Genomic DNA, 22,594 nt, shown 5'->3' with positions numbered 1-22,594 from the left:
AAAATATTGGAATGTTATTAATGTTGTTCACTAATGGTAAGTTTTAGAATAATCCAATTTTAATGCTGTTTTTTTCTTAATATCATTTGTCATTCAATTTATACAATATGTAAAACTGTCGTGTAAATAAAAGTGATTTTGGTTTGAAATGAATGTATTTTTGCGTCAGCACTAGAATAACAAACACCGTACTACGGGACGGGAACTTGCGTAGGTATTCGCCTATTATTCATTTCCTTTTATTTGTCTTGAGAAAAAAAGACATACAAATGGCATCCTGTTTAAAACGCATTTGTAAAAATTATAACATAATACGAGGAAAAATAAGAACCAAGCAAAATATCAGAATAATGTGATTTAATCACAGTTGGAACAATGTTTCTAACTTTTCACTAGTTACAATATTAATATAAACATACAAAACATATTACTGCATACATATTTCATTGTATAATCAAAATACATGGTGTTTAGCTTACCAAAATAATTTCATGTATTGCCTGAGTGAATTACTTTTATAGGTCACAATAGCATACATACTTATAGTAATTTTTATTGTTGTAATTTAATTGATATTTATATTCTAATTCCATAGATTTATTAACAGAAATATGGTTTCAGCGAGGTGGTTAATGATTTTAACTAGGAGTAGGGACACATCATCCAAGCGCAAAATGCATTTTTACATTACCATTTTTTTTGCATCTAACAATAATTTCAAAGTTCATAATCTTTAGAATTAATCAAAATGAGGTAAATAAAATCAATGGATGATTAAAATCGATGGATTCCACAATGTAAATTATTACTACACACTTATATTGTGTCAAAAAAATGTTTGCAGTAACATTTTTCACAACCAGTAGCCCTAGCACGGCCACCAGTAGAAATGCGAAAGTATAGACAAAATGTGGAGACAAACCAAAGGTGCCGTTCCAAATTTTACCGCAGCTAATCGCGACCGACAAAAATTTCATTAAAATGCCACTTTATGACCGACTATAGTATATGTCATAGAGTAGGACATTATTTGAATTTTTAGGACTAGAGTCTGTCATAAAGTTTGCATTTTAATTGAATTTTTGGGAACGAAAAAAGATCGGAACTTAACTTAAATTTATCTCAGTATGTTTGTCCATACTTTCGCTTTTCTACTGGTGGCCGTGCCAGGGCTAAAGGCATTAATTACAAAAAGCTTAGAGCTTCTGGGTACTAAAATGCTTCATGAAAATGAGGCTTATGCCCATCTACACTAACCGCGGTCTAACGCTAAGTGTATTCCTAACAATCTTAATTGCTGTTGCCTAATAGTTGCTGAGGGACCCTTAACGTTAGGAAGTAGACAGTAAAAATGGGCCTTGATCACAAACGGTCAGATCACATAAAGACAACAAATTTGCCGCATGTGAAAAAGAGTTTCAATAATTTAAAAATACAGTTTATATTTTAAACGATGAGAAATATGATAAAGGGGATTTTATACAGGTAAATTGATTTAATTCATCAAGCCCCATACGGTCACCGGTGACCGAGACGCAATAGAAATTCTATTGTGTCTCGTTTTTCCATGGATTAACTTTGTAATCAAATTTTATATTTACAGTACTGAACATCTCATAGAAAAATTAACTGATTAGCTTCAATGAAGACAGATATTAAAGTTATTTACACTATTCAAATAAAAAAAAAATAATAACTCCCAGCCTGCATATTATTAAAATTTTTTATTGCCTTTTGTTATTTTAAATTAACTAAGTTCGAAATTAATTTACATTCAGCGCTATATTACACATACCTTCTATTTTAGAATATAATCATAATATTCTAAAATAGAAGGTATAATCCACGGATAATAATAATCCACAGTAGAAAATTCCGTGGATTTTATAACACTCATTCAGAATCAATTCAGAATAACACTTCCGATACAGGCGGGAAGCAACTTTTGCGGTAGATTTTTCTGAGATAATAATATGATATAGAAATTATGAAGACTGTAAAATACTTAAATGAATAATTAGCATAACAAGGCTAATGCTACGCTAGTAAAGGCGGGATGAATGAGACTACAGTCTCCTAATCATGAGCTTACATAAAATAATGGCTATTCATACAAACTACGACTCTATATATACAAAATATGTTCATTATAGAACGTAACTAACACAATATTTACATTAAAGTTTTGGATGCTTTGGCTATAAACGGGCGTATATTATTCCTATACTAAGTTTACGAGTTCTTCGCTACTAGGAACTAAACGTCATAGGCTATGAGTTCAATCACTAACCTCATCGATATCATTAGTTTATTTAGTAACTACTTATTAAAATTTGATATTCATTGCCCTAACTTTTCAGCCTAAAAGCTTAAATACGAATATATTTCGTAACCTTAGAGAATTGATACTAACAATCCATTAATTTGATTATGTTCGATTATTTTACGTCATTTTCGATACACGCTAAATCTATCGGCTACACATACTCTGAGTATAGTAACCTCATTACTATGATATTCAATATTCATCAACTTTAGTGACTAAATAAACTAACAATACTCGTAGTTCACCAATTTCGCCCAAATCTCACTTAGTCTTATTGCACACACACTACTAGCTGGGGCTCGACTTGTGATTCTCTTCCGGTTCTATCGTCGTCTCGTTCATGGGTTGGGGGCGGGGCGAGACGGGCCTGAAGGTGCACTCGAGGGAGTCGGAGTCGGGCGTGCCAGGGGTGGAGGGCGTGAGGCGGCCGGTGCACAGCCGCTTGGACATGGGCACGTCGGGGTCGTCGCAGCGCCGCTTGCCGGGCAGCACGGTGGGCCGGCTCACGGGACTGAACGAGCACGCCCGCAGTGGGTTCGGCGATAGACTACGCCGTGTCGTGTACTTTCGCGTCGGCGATGGAGACACCACTGGGGAAAACCTAACACAGACATGAAATTTACACACTGGACTAACGAGATGAACCCACCAAGGCTGGGTAAGCCTGCGGTGGGGGACAAGTTAGATTGGGCTAAGGCCCAGTTTGCACTTTGTTTAGTAATTATTTTAGGTGAGTTCATACTCACCTTTTTTTTGTAGTAGAATAAGGGGTTAAGGCTGCGTTTTTACCGGAGCTGCGTCGGAATGTGTTTATGAGAACCAATGATCAAAAATATTTCTCGCAACGCAGTTCCGGTGGAAACTAAGTAGGTGACTAAATACTGCTTATTTTAAGAGGGCAAACCCAGCTTTGCATACATAAACAAGTGGAAACTTACCTTGCTACCCTAGTGGGTGAGTTCAGGCCGCTGATGAGCGTGAGGTCCTCGTAGGACTGTCCAATCTGCATGGTGGTGTGTATTTCCCGCTCGTGCGCCACCTCTCGCGTGTTGGTGACGTCAGCGCTCTCTTCTAACCTCAGCTGGTTCACTCTCACCGGCGTCAGCCGCCGCCCGGTTATGCTCTGGAATGGCATTGAATAATATTCTTAAGGCGACGCCTTGATAATTTGGCTGTAGCGATATCGATTTTTCTCAGCAATGACTAAAGCTAAGAATTTAAAGTTCATTGTCAGTATTCATCATGTCTTTGTCTTTGAATTACCCATAGCATAACACGATTGGTCAACTTTTATAACATAATCAATCAAAAAGACCTCTGTAAATAATCGGCCAAGTGCGAGTCAGACTCGCGCACGAAGGGTTCCGTACCCTCGGAGGCCCCCTTAATTTTTTATTTTATTTTAATATTATTATTAAATATTATGGTACACATAATATAACTAAGTACTTAGAGAATCATCCCCTTTTTCTTAGATTGATTTGAAAGGGATGACACTTCGATGTTGCCACTTTTTAATTTCTTCACATTCATGACAGACTGTACCTGTTGCTATTATTAATATAGAGCGGTTTTTTTTTTTTTCTCAGTCTCGCCCATGAAGGGTTCCGCAGCAGCAATAATGTTTATTATTATGAAATTAAAAGGTTTTTGATTTATTTTTATATCTCAGTTGATTTAATGAAAGTTAATTTAAGGTTTACCATTAAAGACGCATAAAAAAAAACTACTCGCTAGATCTCGTTCAAACCAGTTTTCGTTGGTAGTTTTTATAGTAAACATCATATATTTTTTTAGACTTATCATGCCCCTACTTTAGAAGTTAGAAGGGGGGAACACACATTTTACTTTGGAAGAGTCTCTCTCGCAAACTATTCAGGTTAGAAAAAAAATGATACTTACAAGAAACCTCAATATTATTTTTGAAGGCCTATCCATAGATACCCCACACGCATAGGTCAGATGAAAATTTTTTTTTTTGTTTCAGTTGTTCCCTAAAATTTTTAATAATTTTCCATTTTTGTGTCAAAATCTTAATGCAGTTCACAGATTACATCAACGTACCAAGTTTCAATATAATCAGTATAGCTCTTATAGTTTCGGAGAAAAATACAGTGACATACGGACGGACAGACAGACAGACATGACGAATCTATAAGGGTTCCGTTTTTTGCCATTTGGCTACGGAACCCTAAAAATCAGGTTTGTTGTATGGGAGCCCCTCTTAAATATTAATTTTATTTTGTTTTTTGTATTTGTTGTTATAGCGGCAACAGATATACATAATCTGTGAAAATTCTCTAGCTATTACCGTTCTTGAGTTACAGCCTGGAGACAGACAGACAGACAGACTTTCGTCAAATAGCTAGTATTATATTATGTATGGTTTTTAAATTACGCGACAAAAACATTTTGTCGCTTACGCCCTTTCCATTTCTTGCTGTTCCATTTCTTGTTTTCTATGAGAGAGAGACACCTCTCTCGGGGCGCAGCGCAAAATGCGCTATAGCACACTATTGCCGGGTCGGGTCGCATCGCATTGACGGATTTTAACGCTCACTGTGCCGGGGCGGGTCGGCGCGCAATGCAATGACGGATTTTGAGCCGAGGCTTGCCGAGCCGCATCGCATCACATCTGCGCGCCGCTAGCTACCGCTTGTCGCCGCTTCCATACAAATTGTACGGAGGCGGACTTTTGCGATACGCCCCGGCACGCTGAGCCCCGGCTCGGCCCGTCTCAGTGTGCTCACTCCTTTAACAGACATATTGTAACTTTACTTCTACTAACTACTAAGTACTAGTTTGTGTGTTATATCTTCAAGCAAAAATTAAAATCTAGTACTGAATCATGAATGTGAACGAATTTGTTGTGGTAGTTGTTTCGGCTATGTAACACACATACCGTTTCTCCTTGGTGGAGCCTTGGGTAAAAGGCTAAAAGCTAGTAATTGATATAACGTTACACACAATTCGTCGTGGATTGTAGGAGCGCAAGATGTTATAATTACTATTTGATAGTCAACTTACAGAAATATTGACAGCAGCGGAGAGGGGACTGCAACTTATACTGTTACTGCGCGTGCGCGGCAGACTGCTATTGGAGAACATGTTGAAGAACGACGTGCTTCTAGAACAAAACAATTCCATAGTTAGTGGTCTACTAATCATTTAAATTATTGTTAGATAACGCCCGCAACTACCTAGCGCTATAATTCGTTTATATTGCGGAAACCGTGTATTAAGTATCCTATGTTCTTGTCCGGGACTCACAAAGTGTCTCCTTTATACCTTCAGCAAAATCGGTTCAGCGGTTTGGGCGTGAAGAGATAACAGACCGACAGACACACTTTCGCATAATCTATACTAATATTATAAATGCGAAAGTATCTCTGTCTGTCTGTCTGTCTGTCTCGCTTTCACGCTAAAACTACCGAACCGATTGTAATGAAATTTTGTATACAGATAGTCTAAAGCCTGAGAAAGGTCATAGGCTACTTTTTTTTACTGAAAAAAAAGGGTTGTAAGGGGGTGAAAAAATTCATAATAGATGGCGCCGTGCGTCTACATCCAAACGTCTTTCTATAAGAGGTGGTATCATCTTACAATTGAGTTCCGATTTTTTTCGATTGTTATTTCTTTTTTACGTTATTTAATAAGGCAGACTTACTGTATCTATGCAGTGACGTAACCTTAAACCTATCAATAATAAATAGTTTATGGGTAAAGTTGTGTAATTGGGGGGCTAAATAAGCTTTAAAATTTGCCATAAAATATAGTTTAATTAAAAAAAATGAAATATTATGTGCACACTGCACAGCTGTTTTGATTTAAGGGGTACCAGGGCCTCTATCATGAGCTCTTAAATCCATTCTTTTTACGTCCTTATCTGACTGTATAACGACGTAAAGTGAATGGATTTAAGAGCTCATGATAGAGGCCCAGGTTTTTTTTAATAAAAGCTTTTGATACCAATTTTGTTGACATCGCGCGCTATAAACTGAAGTCCACGCGGACGAAGTCGCGGGCAACAGCTAGTTTATAATATTAGTATGAATTATTGTAAACGTATATGTATTGTACACGTCATTTACGTTTCACACAAACCAAATTAAAGGGGCGAGTCATAAAAGTACATATTAAACAAGGTATTAGTTACGAGCTTTTAACCGCGGCTTCGCTCGCGTTAAGAAGTATTATTATATACAAACTTTCATCCCCTATTTGAACCCCTTGGGGTTGGAATTTATCAAAATCCTTTCTTAGCGGATGCCTACGTTATAACATCTACCTGCATGCCAAATTTCAGCCCGATCCGTCGAGTGGTTTGGGCTGTGCGTTGATAGATCACTATGTCAATCAGTCAGTCACCTTTGAGTTTTATATATATAGATTCTGCATGACGTAACATTTTTTGACTAGATTCGTGATTTAGACTATAGAGCTGCAGCAGTGGCTCCCTTTTTTTCATGCGGGTCACAAACATGTTTTGGTCTTGGTATCGCGGGCCGCAACAAAAATTTTTAGGTTTAAAAAATAACGTTCTTCAAAATTAACGATTTAAAAGTGAAGAAAAAATCACGACTTTCACGGTGACTTTACATTATTTTGCCGGTGGCTGGGCGTGAATTTCAAAATGGTTTATTATCACGCGGGCCACAACTCACAAGTAAAACAAATAAAGTCCCAGGGGGCCGCGGGTTGGGGATAGCTGCTATAGAAGATCCCTTTTTTAGGATTTTGATATTTTTATAATAAACAGTAAATAACACATAATATTAACGAACAAATTATTGCTATACATTTAGATTATGTATTTCAAAAACTTATTTCTGGTTCGGATTGCGTCTTGGCTTGCACTATAGGAGTGAGTACATTGAGACGGGCCGTGCCGGGGCTCAGCGTGCCGGGGCTCATCGCAAAAATCCGCCTCTATTACTCTCTCCATAATTTGTATGGAAGCGGATGCGCGTATTGCACACTGTGTCGGGGTGGAGCGGATTTCCGTCAATGCGACAAGGCCCGGCAAGGCCCGACAAACCCGCTGCGCCCCGGCAACAGTGTGACCACACTTCACATAGATTTCCACTTTTTGCTAGATTTGCGATCAAATTAATGACGATTTAGTAGTCCAAAATTTTTTGTAATAGAAGATCGGTATTATATGTATAACAAATATTACAGGGTGTAACAAAAATAACTGATAATACTTTAGGGTGTGTACGTGTTCCTTGTAGAGAGTTCACTGTGAAAGTAGCAGCGCTGAAAGACCAAAAATTTTTTTCACTTTTGTATGGGGGAACTCGTGACGTTCGGGCCCTTGCCCATACAAAAGTGAAAAAAAAATTCGTCTTTCAGAGCTGCTACTTCCACAGTGAACTCTCTACAAGGAACACGTACACACCCTAAAGTATAATCACTTATTTTTGTTACACACTGTATATGTATAAGAACACAACAAAAGATACATAAAACAATGACAATACAATTACAATAAAATTTACAAATTTATAAAAATGTGCAAATTGGCGGCCTTACCGCTGTAAGCGGTTTCTACCAGGCAACCGTCAATATAAAATAATTGAAAAAACAATAGTATAAAACTATTACTTACAATACTTAATATGAGATAAAATAAACTACTTATACTTTACATAGATATAATGAGGCAAAAATATGAAAAAATAACAGGAGATAAGAATTTTATGATAAGTAATTAATATTAGTACTCGTACTAACACCAAAATTTTCATATTGAAGGAAATAGGTCTAAATAGTGTTTCTTGACACGTTTCTTAAAGATATTTATGGATTCAGAGCTTTGTATAGAATCAGGTAAAGAGTTCCAGAGACGAATATAGCGGAGATGGTGAAAGAAGAATCATAGAACGAAGTTTTATGGGAAGGGAAGGCAAGCGTAAGTTTCTTTGCAGAGCGAAGAATAGGATTGCCATGACCTAGAAAATTGAAATTTGATTTTAGGTAGGCAGGAGTTGAGGGATTAAAAAGGATATTGTAAAGTAAATGCAGGACGTGAGAATTTCGACGCATCTTGATCGGAAGCCACTTGAGATGAGACCGGTATTCAGACACATGATCAAATTTGCGAAGGCCAAATATAAAACGGATGCACAAATTTTGAAGGCGTTGAAGGGAAGAGAGAAGATTTTCGTTTAGATCACAGTAGCAAACGTCAGCATAGTCAAGAATTGGGAAAAGTAGTGGCTAGTTTTATTTTGGTTGCAACTGGCAAGAAATTGCTCAATCGCCTAAGAGATGCAGTGGCAGCATTCAGCTTTTTGCGTAGTTCTTGGACCTCTCTACAACTCTTGAAACTCTCTACAAGGAACACGTACACATTCTAAAGTATTACCACTTATTTTTGTTACACACTGTATAAAAATTTAAAATGCATAATGAAGACAGTCCATAATATAAACATTTTAGTTTTATTTTAGTTTCAACTTTCAACCACGTAGAATACTTTTTGATTAATAAAGGTAGATTTTCGGTAGAAGCTAAAACAACGGTCTAGTAGATGCTAGTAGAATATAGCAACGTTTTTGATATATCCAAAGTACTCAAATTTCGTCAATACGATGCGACCCGGCCCGGCAATAGTGTGCTATAGCGCATTTTGCGCTACGCTGAGCCCCGATCCGCCCCGACACGCGCCGACAAACTGTGCGCGTACGCGCAAGGTGTAAGTGCAAACCTAGGCGGGTGGAGCATGCTGCATGATGCATCAGACGCAGCATAGCGCATTCTAGGATGCATACAAACGACCGTTTAGGCTTTGGTTGGTATTACATTTAGCATCATAATGCGGCTCACGTGAGTAACGATTGATATGACGAAACCAGATAAACTCAACTCTGTGATATCGTGACACCCAAAAGTAAAAACACAAACAAATATCTAAAGGTTGACAAGTTACAAGACTTGATCTTTTTTTGGGTTCCGTACCCAAAGGGTAAAAGCGGGACCGGGAAGACTGAGACTTCGATGTCTTTCTGTCTCCAGGCTGTATCTCAAGAACCGCTATAGCTAGACTTCTGAAATTTTCACAGATTGTGTATTTCTATTCCCGCTATAACAACAAATAAAATAAATATTTGAGGGGGGCATACATCAAACGTAATTTTTTGGCCTTTTTTGCTCGTATTAAATAATGGCAACTGCTAGGCACTTGAAATTTTCAGAGCATCCTTAATTTATGAATTTTACTTTAATAATCTATAATATAAAAATGAATCGCTGAATGTGTTGCTAAGCGCAAAACTCGAGAACGGTTGGACCGATTTCGCCAATTCTTTTTTTTAAATATTCCTTAAAGTACGAAAATGGTTCTTACGGAGAGAAAAATTCTAAAAAAAAATTAAAATTTCCTAAAGTCTAAAAACAACACTATTCTATACTCCCATACAAAAAAATTGTGATAATACATATAAGTCAAATATATAAAAATGGATTTTCAATTATGTTAGTAACGCTAAAACTCGAAAACGGCTGAACGGGTTGAATTTTAGTCTTAAAATATTCGTAGAAGTCCAGGGAAGGTTTTAAAGTGACACGAAGTTCACCGGGACAGCTAGTTTATAAAAATAAAATAAAAAAAATAAAAAAAATATTTAAGGGCGGCTTCCATACAAAAAACACAATTTTTTCCTACTTTCGTTCTTATAACGGTACGGAACCCATCGTGATTCGTGCTGGAGTCCGACTCGCACTTGGCCGATTTTATTTTTGACCATTCAGAAATAACTACCAATAACTACGAACAGATTAGTTGGATTTTCTGAATTCTAAAATAACTGTTTTTGTACGGTCAAATACATAATAGCATCCTGCTTGGAAGTCAGTTAAAAATATTATAATTAGAGTATTATAGAACTATTAGGTAGGTACCTACTTTTAAAAAATTTAAAAAAGTGATAAACGTCACTTGTGTCCAAAAAACTTGTTGTAAAACTTGTTAGCACTTCGACTTTAGCAGTTAAAAAAATCATTTAGACGCCTCCGTGGTTCAGTGGTTTAGAGCGTGGCTCTTGACCCGGAGGTCGTGGGTTCGATTCCCGCGTTGGAAACATGTTATTTCCAAGTTTGGTTAGGACAATGCAGGCTGATCACCTGATTGTCTGACAAGTAAGACGATCCATGCGTCGGATGGGCATGTTACATGTAAAGTCAGTCCTGCGCCTGATCTCTCGCCAGCGGCCAGTCGTGTCGGTCTTCCGTCCCACTGGGTTATGACTTATGAGAGTAAAGGAATAGAGAGTGCTCTTGTGTACTGCGCACACACTTGGGCACTATAAAATTACTCCTAAGTACTTGGCTTGGTTTAAACTTTCAATGAAACCGGCCACCGTCACCGAAACCGGTGTTGGAGTTATTATTATACATATATATAGCAGACGACTAGGTACTCGGGAGTTATTTTCGATATAATGTTAGTTGTTACACATCAGTTGTTTTTTAACAAATATTTGCCGCTTTAATGTTTTCGACAAAATCTAAATGAAAATAGTTAAAATAACAGTTTGAGTAGTATCAGATTTAAAAATTAAAACTATCCAAAGCGCTGTCTGGGAATTTTTGTTTCTTTAACACAACAATAGAAACTTATGCAAAACAAATAAAATTGTAACAGTCATTTGGCATTGGCCGTCGCGTTGGTATCATTGAACTAATAAATATCGGGAGTAAAAATGGGACAGTGCCATGAGATCTTCCTGTAGAGCCAATATCATTTTAGGACATGAATTATACATTAGTTTCGAATTTATTGTCAGTTGTCACATTGTTTTGCAACATCTTAATATTTAGTAATGTATGTGTCGTAGGATGATTTGATAAATTGAATTATCGCGAAAATTCTAGGGACTTCGCAAAAACACGGATAATTAGACAATGGTGATTACATTTTTCAATCTTACTGACAAAAGGTAGTGTTTTCGTGAAAACGCGAGTCACCTTAGTAAGATTACGAAACGAATCGTTAGTTATTATCGAAAAAATCACTGATTCGTCGGTTTAAGCGCCCCACAACAAAATCTTCTCTGATTGGTTGAAGACTTGACATTTTAAATGTCAATTCATTGTCACGCGTTGTTTTTTTTTTTGTGGTTGTTTTTGTAAGCGAGCTAGCAGTTTTTGATATTCACCTAATGTGTTTAAAATTGCAGTTGGACTTGAAAAATAGTGCGAAAAGTCTAAAAGTGTGTATGTACTCTTTAAATACAAAATGTCTGATACAAGTGAAATTAGTGCTGAAAGTTCAACAGAACCAGAAATTAATTCTGAGGTTATGGTTAAGATGAGAAAAAAGTTAAATAAAAAAAAACGGTCAAGTGCGAGTTGGACTCGCCCATGAAGGGTTCCGCAGCAGCAATAAGGTTTATTTCTATGAAATGAAAGGGTTTTCGATTTATTTTTCAGTTGATTTAATGAAAGTAAAGTTAAGGTTTACCATTTATGACTTATAAAAAAACTACTTGCTAGATCTCGTTAAAACCAATTTCCGTTGGTAGTTTTATAGTAATGTACATCATATATTTTTTTTAGACTTATCATACCCCTACCCCTACATACCCCTACTTTAGAAATTAGAGGGGGGGACACACATTTTACCACTTTGGAAGAGTCTCTCTTGCAAACTATTCGGGTTAGAAAAAAATTATATTAGAAACCTCAATATGATTTTTCAAGACCTATCCATAGATACCCCATATATCCATAGATACGCATAGCTTAGATGAAAAAATTTTTTTTTTGTTTCAGTTGTACCCACAGATTTTTAACCCCCTACAAAAAAGAGGGGTGTTATAAGTTTGACGTGTCTGTCTGTCTGTCTGTGTGTGTATCTGTCCGTGGCATCGTAGCATCCAAACGGGTGGACCGATTTTGATCTAGTTTTTTTTGTTTGAAAGCTGACATGATCGAGAGTGTTCTTAGCTATCATTCATCATCATCAGCCTGCTCAGTGCTGAACAATCAGGGTTTATCTGGTTCATGAAAGGCCGTTAGCAACTTGAAGTCGTTTGATGGGTTTTATATTTCATTCTAGTTCGTGACATTTGTGAATATGCAATATACGTATACACATTATAATGGAAAGTTGACCTAGTGCTGCAGCATCAGCTGGTAATCAATAGGATATCCAATTCCTCGCCAACTTAGAGCAGAGGTTTCGTGTTTGGGCACATTTTAATTGCGACAACCAGTAAGAAGTAGATAAAGTATAAACAGTAAATATTTACATGCTGCTGCTGCAGCATCACCTGGATTCTATAGGAACCGAGCTTCGTATTAACCCAAAGTGGAGGTTTCATGTTTGGGCTCATATTAACCGCCTCATCGAAAAGGATATTGATGGATGGTAATCATGAGTATATGATTCTGTTGATAGGAATTATTCTGCACTATAACCAACACAAGTTTAAAAAGTATGAAATAAAATTAAATTAAGAAATTTAAAAAACCCCCGCCAAAACAACTTTAAAAAGTAATGAAATAATATTTACTGCCTTTAAGTTCAAATAATTCCTAACTTGTGTAAAGTAATATTTTAGTCCATAATTGTTGTCAAGGTGTGTCGGGGGACCGCTAATGTAGATGTTTGATTTCACATAACAAGTTTAAGGATCAATTCACAGCGATCTGAATCGAGATAGGTAACCAGCGACTTGGCGGTTGTAGGTTGTAGTTTACTTGGCGGTCCGCCGACATACCTTGATACCTTGACAACAATTATGGACTAAAATATTACTTTACACAAGTTAGGAATTATTTGAACTTAAAGGCAGTAAATATTATTTCATTACTTTTTAAAGTTGTTTTGGCGGGGGTTTTTTAATAGAAGTAAGAGATATGTTATAGAGCGTGTCATATGTCGCCAAATCCTGCTCATATAAGCATAAATTGTCAGTAGTATGTCAATCAACCCACGGCTTATACGTTTTTACTACGCCGTAAATTGTGTACAAAATGCTGACTTGTGCTATAATTACCTACAAAAATTGCAGCGATACTGTGAATTTCAAAAATAGCGGGATTACCTACCACAGCCAACTGTAATTTATACGACTTTTTAATTTAAAAATCAATTATTCTTCACGAAAAATGTTCCGTGAACTATCAAACTAAGGCACTAGTGATGTGGTGTGATGCAGGTTTTGGTATCGATATTTTTATCGACATTTTTTATGCGGTTGCGTTATTATCTACACTAATATTATAAAGCTGAAGAGTTTGTTTGTTTGAACGCACTAATCTCAGGAACTACTAGTCCGATTTGAAATTTTGAAGTATTCTTTCAAAGTTAGATAGCTCATAGCCAAGAAACAGAGGAAAATGTGGAAAAAACGGGGAAAATTATTTGAAAGGGCTTATTTCACGCACCATCCACCAATTTTTTATGTTGTTTGGTATAAATAAAAAGTAGAGCACATGAAGGATCATAGGCTATCTTTGTGGGCTAATTTGTCTTTGAAATTCCTAATTTACGGAGGTGAAGCCGCGCGGAAGGTCTAAATTTAGTATAAACATGCGGAAGTTTTATTTTATAGTCGAAAGAAGTGGTGCTTAATGCTTACTCATACAATAGCTTTCAATAATTAGTGCATCTTTGAATAATGATTTGTATTACCTTCATCGCTTTTAGTCCTATTTCAGTTTCCCCAAAGACGCAAAATTCAAAGAGAAATGTATGAAAAAATCGGCCAAGTGCGAGTTGGTCTCGCGCACGAAAGGTTCCTTATCATAATAGAGCAAAATTAGGCAAATAATGTGTTTTTGTACGAATCCTTAATTATTTAATTTATTTTAATTTTATTATTAATTGTTAAAGTAAGTATAAATACAATGGAGTATTTTGTACTTTTCAAGTGCCTACCTAATACCTGTTGTCATTATTGATATCGAGCAAAAAATAGCAAAAAATCACGTTTGTTGTGTGGGAGCGCCCCTTAAATATTTAATTTAATTTGTTTTAGTATCTGTTATTATAGCAGTAACAGCTGACATACACAATCTGTGAAAATTTCAGAAGTGTAGCGGTTATTGAGATATACACTATACAGCCGAGACAGACAATAAGACATCGAAGTCTTAGGAATAGGGTCCCTTTTTTCCTTCTTAAAGATATTCACAAAATAATAAGCGGGGAATGTTAGTATATCGCTATAGAAGCCATAACTGTGGCTAGTTTATGTCTGTCTGTCTGTATGTTTGTTCCAGCATCACACGAAAACTACTGATCCGATTTGAATGCGGTTTTCGCACATCTGGTTATATAATATTATGAATGTTTATCTATTGCGTGGTTACGATTTTGCCAAACAGCTGATTATTTTGCCGAATTGAGTTGGTACCATAGTAAAAGTTTTTCGTAATCATGGATGATTTCAACCTTTTTCGGCCTTTAAGCTGTTTTTGTTAGACTGTAATATTAATTATTTATCACTTTCATTCTTTTAATAGTATTTAAATACCTACCAAAATACATCCATATCGTCGTAATAATAATTAATCGACACCGTAGATAGATCGGACATCACTAGACCGTGTACCGTTGACACTATGCTGACAATATAGTGTCATTGAAGTCGGCGACATAGGTTTCCATATAAACGGCGCTACATAACACTTCTCCTTATTTTCCTGTTCTAGGTTGTACCTATGGGGACCCCCAAAATTTTAATAATTTTTCCATTTTTGTATCAAAATCTTAATGCGGTTCACAGACTACATCTACTTACCAAGTTTCAATAGTAAAGCTCTCATAATTTCGGAGAAAAGTGGCTCTGACATACGGACGGACAGACAGACAGACATGACGAATCTATAAGGGTTCCGTTTTTTGCCATTTAGCTACGGAACCCTAAAAAGTTCCTATGAAGAGGCATTGTCATTTCTTGTCCCTTATAATTCTATGGTGTAATACCAGAAAGATCATAGGAAAAGATAGTAACCAATCAGAATAAGAGTGGCCAGTAAGCAAAAATCAAGCCAATCAGCGTTAAGAATGTGCAATGTTACTAAGGCAACTCGCGTTTTCCCAAAACGCCTAACTTTAAAAAAAAATGAAAAATATAAACAGCATTATCTAATTATCCGTGTTTTCGCGAAATCCCTAGAATTTTCGCGATAATTCGATTTATCAAATAATCTTACGACATATTGCATTTTATATAGCAAAGCTAAAATGTTATGAACGGGCTGTGTTTCCAATATTTACATATTTTAATTAAAAAACTTTAACTTGACTATGCACATAATTATACACATAATTATGCACATACTACACTAATATTATAAGAGGAAAACTTTGTTTATGGGTTTGTAATGAATAGGCTCAAAAACTACTAGACCGATTTTAAAAATTCTTTCACCATTTGAAAGCTACATTATCCACGAGAACATAGGCTAAATTTTATTTTAGAAAAGAAAAGGCTTCCGTAAGATATTTAGGTTTTTTCGGACACGTAGGGCATCGAGACCGGGTTTTCCCGAAACCCGAAAACCCGGGAAAACCCGGGTTTTGGGGATCATGAAAAAACCCGGGTTTCAAAAATGGAACCCGGGTTTTTCGAGCTTTTCGGGTTTTTCGTTTTTTTGATAATTATTAAAGGCCAGACCTGATTTAATGGTATTTATAACAAACTAACATACAAATTATTTATTTTTATAACATATTGTATAGGTCTAATTATTTGTATTGGTCATAATTAAACAAAATATAATATTTTTAAGGAAAAGTTTCGTTTTAGGAGCATTAAAGACTAAGGCCCGATTCGACCAAACTTGAACTTACACGAGTATAACTATCATGAGAATAATTTTACTACTTTAATTTACTCTAGGATATTATCGTTTGCATTTTACCAAGTTACATAAAGAGTATGAAATAAAATGTCAATTATAGTTCACAATGACAACGACCGTGACAGTTGACACCCTGTTGTGCAACTATTATTTACTCCACCAAAATAGCCCGTGTAAATATTTACACCCGTGTAATTACCTCATTCATCGAAAAACGCAAAATCAGCTTACTCTTAGATCAGGAAACAGTTATACTCGAGTAAAATTTTACTCCAGTTTGGTCGAATCCGCCCTAATGTCATAAAAATATTTATTAATAATACATATTTTAAAAAACCTACCAAAACCATTCAATGTAAAAAAGCCAAGTCTCTTCAAACAATCTATCCTTCGCAAAAAGTTTTCAAATTTCATAGAAGCCAAGTCTTGTTAAACTTATTTTATAGTTTTCAATCAACATTCAGTGATTGACCACAGTTTTGTTTATTATGTGATCAAAGGCTTACAAAATAAAGCGTGGACAGCTTCAAAAGGTTCTAACTTCTAAGTCTGCTGAAAGTACCGTAGACTTTTGATGATGGGCAAGTCAGCCACTAGGTGACAAAACGTTGAAACTTGTATGGACCGTTGATGATAAAATACACCCATCAAAAAAGTCTTCGGGATATTTGTATTTTTGGAATATCTAAAAACCTGTCAGGAATTTTTGAAGACAGTGTATGGAACAATGATAGCTTATTTTTTAATATTTAATAAAACATATTATTAAAACACTTTTCCGAATTTTATCGTTTATAAAGCAATCACAGGTATCTACAGTCACAAAAACTCAATGATATGTCAACAAATCTTTATTTCGTTTCATAAACTGAAAATTTTATTCGAATGAGATATTTTTATTGCTGATTGTCAAATTAATAGTAATAATTTATACTGATCGATGTTTGGCTGCATACAGTATTTTTATGAGACAGTATCTTTGCTATTTAAAGTCATTATTTTTAATCGTCTAACTTACTAAAAACACTTAAAGGTTTTTGTTTGTCGTTATGCTTTTTGTCATTGTTTGTTATATTCACAACATAACAAAAAGCGACAATATTAAGACAATGCAATTGTAAAAAGGTTCAAGGAGAGCAACCAGCCCCTAGAAACTGACAAAACCATGCCGAGGAGTTTCCATCAAGTATATTTTGAATACACATTTTTGTATTGCGGTCTGACAAATGCGGCAGATTGCTTTTTATTGGTTTTTTTTTTTTTTTTTTTTTTTTTTTTTTTTTTTTTTTTTTTATTAAATAAGGGGGCAAACGAGCAAACGGGTCACCTGATGGTAAGCAACTACCGTCGCCCATGGACACTCGCAACATCAGAAGAGCTGCAGGTGCGTTGCCGGCCTTTTAAGAGGGTATACGCTCTTTTCTTGAAGGTTTGCAGGTCGTATCGGTCCGGAAATACTGCTGGTGACAGCCCATTCCAGAGAAAGACTTTTATTATTATATTTTATATTAAGGTTGAGAGACTGATATTGGTTACACATAATAGGATGAATGGTGGCTTTCTTTAGCCGGCCGTGGATGTCATACTCACTGCGGAATTATTAAAACACGTGATTTTAGTGAATCAAGATGAAATATAACAAGCAGAGTTTTTATCAGCACCAGCGCCAGAGACAATTTCTTGTGTGTAACAGCATGCCACCATACTTAATCTTCCAAATTCATTAAAAGCAACATTCCGCATTTGCCATAATATTATGGTCTGGTCTGATCAATTATATGGTAATCTGACATGAATTTTGTCCATTGTAACTAGAACTAATGACTACAAAAAGCTTTGAGGTGTTGTGTAATGTAAGATTTTACAGTTTCTTGGATAACAGAAAAGTTACATTAAATTGCAAAGAATATTCAGCTTCATACCGTAGCAAGGCAGACAAAAGGCAATTTCAAGTAAAAACTAGGCACAAAAATTTAATTACAGGTATAACATCAATTAGGACTAAATAATTATTAATAACGTGACAATCAGCAATAAAAATGCAAAAGATTTAACAAAGATTTGTTGGCATACGTTTTGTATTTAAGGTTATTCTTCCATTTCTTGTCTTCAAAAATTCTTGATAGATTTTTTATATATTTCATAAAATATAAATACATTTAATAATATAATTATGTAATTTGGAGGTAAAGCTTGTTGTAATACTTAATCTTAGCCCGAAAATCTTAATCCCTAGCTTTGATAAGATCCAATATATATAATAGGAGAGGTAAATAGTCGCGTTTTTAAAAGTATGTGACCGCACACTATGGTATTTAAATAGTATTTTACTGGAAAGGTGTTGGCAATCGCTGAAAATCATATTTTAAGTATTTTCGCTTCGTTAATCTTTGAATTTTAAGAAAACCCGAAAAACCCCGAAAAAACCCGGGTTTTCGTTTAAAAAAAACCCGAAAACCCGGGTTTTGAAAATTGGGTCCGGGTTTCGATGCCCTACGGACACGAGGTGTAAAAAATCAACCAGAAAAGTTACCTATTTTGCGTACGCTGCCTAAACTATAAAAGATAGAACCATAAAATGTTTTAATTAATTGTAGATCTTATAAATATCTACAAAAAAAGTCCGCGATACCCTATACCTATCTCTGTCGAGTGAGGCACAACAACCATTTTTTTATTTAAGTAATTATTATTTTTAACAAAAAAATTAAAACCGACTTCACTATTAGAGAGGAAAAATTATTTAATACTTTTTAGTTCATATTATAAGGATGTTATTATTGTTTTTAACTTGGAAGTCGGTTTTAATTATTTTTTTAAATAATAATTTTACTCTTCTTAGTTACCTAGTAAACACGTGCTAGGTAATTTAACAATTTTAATCTATCAGAATAAAATTGTATAAATTTGCATAGGAATTCGATCTGTACATGTGTGGTAATAAGGAGCAAAATCGTGTAAATTATTATTGGCGAATTCAATAATTGAATGCGTCAACGAACGCAACTAGGGTTACCATCTGACCGGATAAATCCGGTCTAGACCGGATTTTTACGTGTTAGACCGGACTCCGGCCGGATTTTACGTCAGACCGGATTTTTGTACGCACTGAGCCCGGAAGAGAGAAACAGACTTTCAGTGGAGTCAGTGAGAGCCATATTGCTTACGCAATATAACTATAAACACTTTATACGTGGGAGAGCCATGCTTCGGCACGAATGGGCCGGCTCGACCGGAGAAATACCACGTTCTCACAGAAAACTGGCGTGAAACAGCGCTTACGCTATGTTTCGCCGAGTGAGTGAGTTTACCGGAGGCCCAATCCCCTACCCTATTCCCTTCCCTTCCCTTCCCATCCCTACCCTCCCCTATTACCCTATCCCCTCTTAAAAGGCCGGCAACGCACCTGCAGCTCTTCTGATGCTACGAATGTCCATGGGCGACGGAAGTTGCTTTCCATCAGGTGACCCGTTTGCGCGTTTGCCCCCTTTATGTCATAAAAAAAATGAATATCTTCGAAGATATTACAGATTTAAAAATTTAAATCTATAAGGAATCTGGAGTTCTCTCAGTATCTTTGGAACCATAGTATACCCTGGTGCAAAATCTTGCGTTTTGGTAGCAATATGCTTAGGATGCTTCTCATAAAACCAAAATCACCATATGTTTCCATATAAATTTTGAGGAGTTCCCTCGATTACATGAGTCATGGATTCCATCATCCGATACTTTCGTGAACATGGTACCAAATTGGAGTGAAACCTAATATAACAAAACAAAAATTTTGAAAATCGGTTCACAAACGGCAGATTAATCGTTAAACATACAAAAAAAAATTAAAAATATATATCCACAGCAGAACATATTATAATATCTTCCTTTTTGGAAGTCGGTTAAGAATCCTGAAAATGTTTTGGACTACGTTTAAGCGCTTTTATTTTACTCATGCTATTGATCCTTATCAAAATTAAGTACAGTTAACAGTTTATGCAGATCATATTTGGTCTTTGAATGCTTAAAATTGGATGTTTGGTTAAAATATTATGATTTCTGCACAGCCCGTTGCGAAGTGGGCGTCACCATGGCCTAGGATCCTACCATAGAAGGACCTTCACCGAGCTGGTTAATGGATGAAATGTATTTAATATATAATTATGTACGTCAATAAATTTATTGCAAGTAGGTTACCTAAAAAATTTCAGTCCAGAATAAAAAAACATTTCTTTTTCTTCTCATTTACATTTCTCTGATTTTTTAGGGTTCCGTACCCAAAGGTTAAAAACGTCCCGTTTTTAACCTATTACTAAGACTTTGTTGTCTGTCTGTCTGTCCGTCTGTCTCTCTGTCTTCAAGAACGGCTATAGCTAGACTTCTGTAATTTTCACAGATTATGTATATCTGTTGCCTATTACAAATACTAAAAATTTAAAAAGTTAATATTTAATCTCATACAAGAAACATGTTTTTTTTTTGCCTTTTTAGCTTGTAATCAATAATGGTAGCAGCTAAGCACTTGAAATTTTCACAAAAAACTTAATGAAATTGTTACTTTAATAAATTATAATAAAATTAAATAAAAGTAAAGGGGGCTCTTATACAAAAAACACAATTTTTTGTCCAATTTTCGCTCAAGTGTGTGCACTCTTTATTCCTTTACCCTCACAACCCAGTGGGACAGACTACCAACATGACTGGCGAGAGATCAGGCGTAGGACTGACTTATTAACTATGTCAAATCTGATGCATGGATTACCTTACATGTCAGACAATCAGATGCATTGTTCTAACCAAACTCGGTAATAACATGTTTCCAATGCGGGAATCGAACCCAGCAGTCAGCAACAGGCGGACCACGGTCCATTTGTGGATTTTTAAGCTACATAGGACAAGTGTGTGTTTTCTGGACCTCCTTAAAATTTTCCCACGGTATCCAGACAGACCGGAACCCACCTTAAACAACTTGCCGAACCCTGGTCTAAACCATTGGACCACAGAGGCGTTAAAAAAAGTCACTATAATTATTTCATGCTCATACTACTGAAAATTACAAACATTTTGGGTTGAGTATTATATTGGAAATATCTTATCATGCAACAACATTCAATTACACACATGACACAACCCCACCCACAATATGATAGCAAAAACTGAAATATTTATAAGGATATGTTTACAACAAGATACAAGCAATAATTATTGTAATATGAAGTTGATATGTTTTGAAGATATTTTAAAGTTTATTTTGTGTAGATTATTATTACTTATTTTAATTAAGAAAAATTAAACAATAATTCCATAAACATATTAGGTATATTATGCAGCAGAAGTTGATATAAAATATAATAAAAATAAAATATAAAATCGTGTTATCTGCTTGATATTTAAGTTGACTATGTTTACCAAAATATATGTTTATCACTAAAGCAAGCCAATATTTTATCAACATGAAATTACACACCTTCATGATTTAAGTAATATCATAAAAAACATAAAGCTATAACATTTTAAAATTATTTTTTATGTAGTGACTAACTTTTTTATATGACAAACTTGTTGCTAAAATTATTTTTTCAGGATAAGCTCATTCTAATGGTAAATGCTACATCCATGCTAGCTGAAAATTTGGTTATCAAATTAAATAGCTCTAAATATGTACACGGCACCCACTGACGACCTCAGCAAATGTCAAAAATAGGCAGATATCGCAGCGACAACCGACGAGGTCCGTGGGAGGCGTGTCGATTTCTGTAAACTTTACCTCGGAGCCGTACTGGTTGTGGGCGAAGTCGCTGTTGTGGACGTAACCTCATTGATTAGAGGTGCACTACTGCACCTTTTCAATATGTTAGGAGAGTCCACATCCATTATCTTAGAGCCAACATTCAATTAACTGACGTATCGTGTAGCTATATGCATAGGGTTTGCCGAAGCAACTAGCGCACTATTGAAACTGTTTATATAACACTGCAAGTGCACTTTGAATACAACTAATATATACAAATTAACTGAGTAACATCTACAATATCTTGATTTTATGCAGATAATAGAAGAATATTGCTAGAAAATTATAATACTCTACTGGCAAAGCTTTAGCAATGTTGCTGGCTGACCTGTCAAAACTCAAATTGTCGAAATTTATAAACACGTTCATGAATGTAATTTTGTTAACTGTTATTTGTCAATATCCATTAATCCATTATCAATTTCGCTAATAAATACTGCTTCTGAATTTTGTTAGATAGTAGTTTATTTTTAACTGTACTCATCAGAAGACAATATAATGGCTAAAGATTATTGTTGAACATTGTAGTTAAGTAAAATCAAAAGATTTTATTATTTGTGAACGCATTTATATTTGGCAGGTTTGTACGATCCTTTTTAAGCAATAATATTTTAATTTAACTTCAAAGATACCTAACAAAGTTTTATTTTAATGAAATTCTACAG

The 22,594-nt window shown here is 35.4% G+C and overlaps 1 protein-coding gene across 2 annotated transcripts; it reads right to left on the bottom strand.

Moving 5' to 3' along the window:
• Positions 1–1,772: 1,772 nt before the first annotated feature.
• LOC121729405 (P2R1A-PPP2R2A-interacting phosphatase regulator 1) lies at positions 1,773–22,252 on the bottom strand. 2 transcript variants are annotated; one of them, XM_042117925.1, is made up of 4 exons: positions 21,906–22,252; positions 5,354–5,450; positions 3,265–3,449; positions 1,773–2,927 (listed from the first exon to the last, which is right to left on the bottom strand). In XM_042117925.1, exons 1-4 carry the CDS (start codon positions 22,010–22,012, stop codon positions 2,615–2,617), a joined length of 702 nt encoding a protein of 233 aa, XP_041973859.1. In that variant the 5' UTR covers positions 22,013–22,252; the 3' UTR covers positions 1,773–2,614. The 2 variants fall into 2 exon arrangements, with proteins under 2 accessions (XP_041973859.1, XP_041973850.1); XM_042117916.1 differs by having other exon boundaries at positions 1,774–2,927; positions 5,354–5,453.
• Positions 22,253–22,594: the final 342 nt, after the last annotated feature.

The sequence above is a fragment of the Aricia agestis genome, chromosome 1 (assembly GCF_905147365.1).
Source record: "Aricia agestis chromosome 1, ilAriAges1.1, whole genome shotgun sequence".
Taxonomy (NCBI): Eukaryota; Metazoa; Arthropoda; class Insecta; order Lepidoptera; family Lycaenidae; genus Aricia; species Aricia agestis.
Note: the sequence above shows the minus strand (reverse complement) of the source record. Positions and strands in the feature narration are given on the sequence as shown.

Coding starts and splice junctions, on each gene's coding strand:
- LOC121729405 (XM_042117916.1), bottom strand. CDS start 22,012: ATGGATGTGGACTCTCCTAACATATTGAAAAGGTGCAGTAGTGCACCT. Junction 5,454..21,905: donor ACAACCAGTACGGCTCCGAG/GTAAAGTTTACA, acceptor GTTTTGTTCTAG/AAGCACGTCGTTCTTCAACA. Junction 2,928..3,264: donor TCACCCACTAGGGTAGCAAG/GTAAGTTTCCAC, acceptor TGTCTGTGTTAG/GTTTTCCCCAGTGGTGTCTC.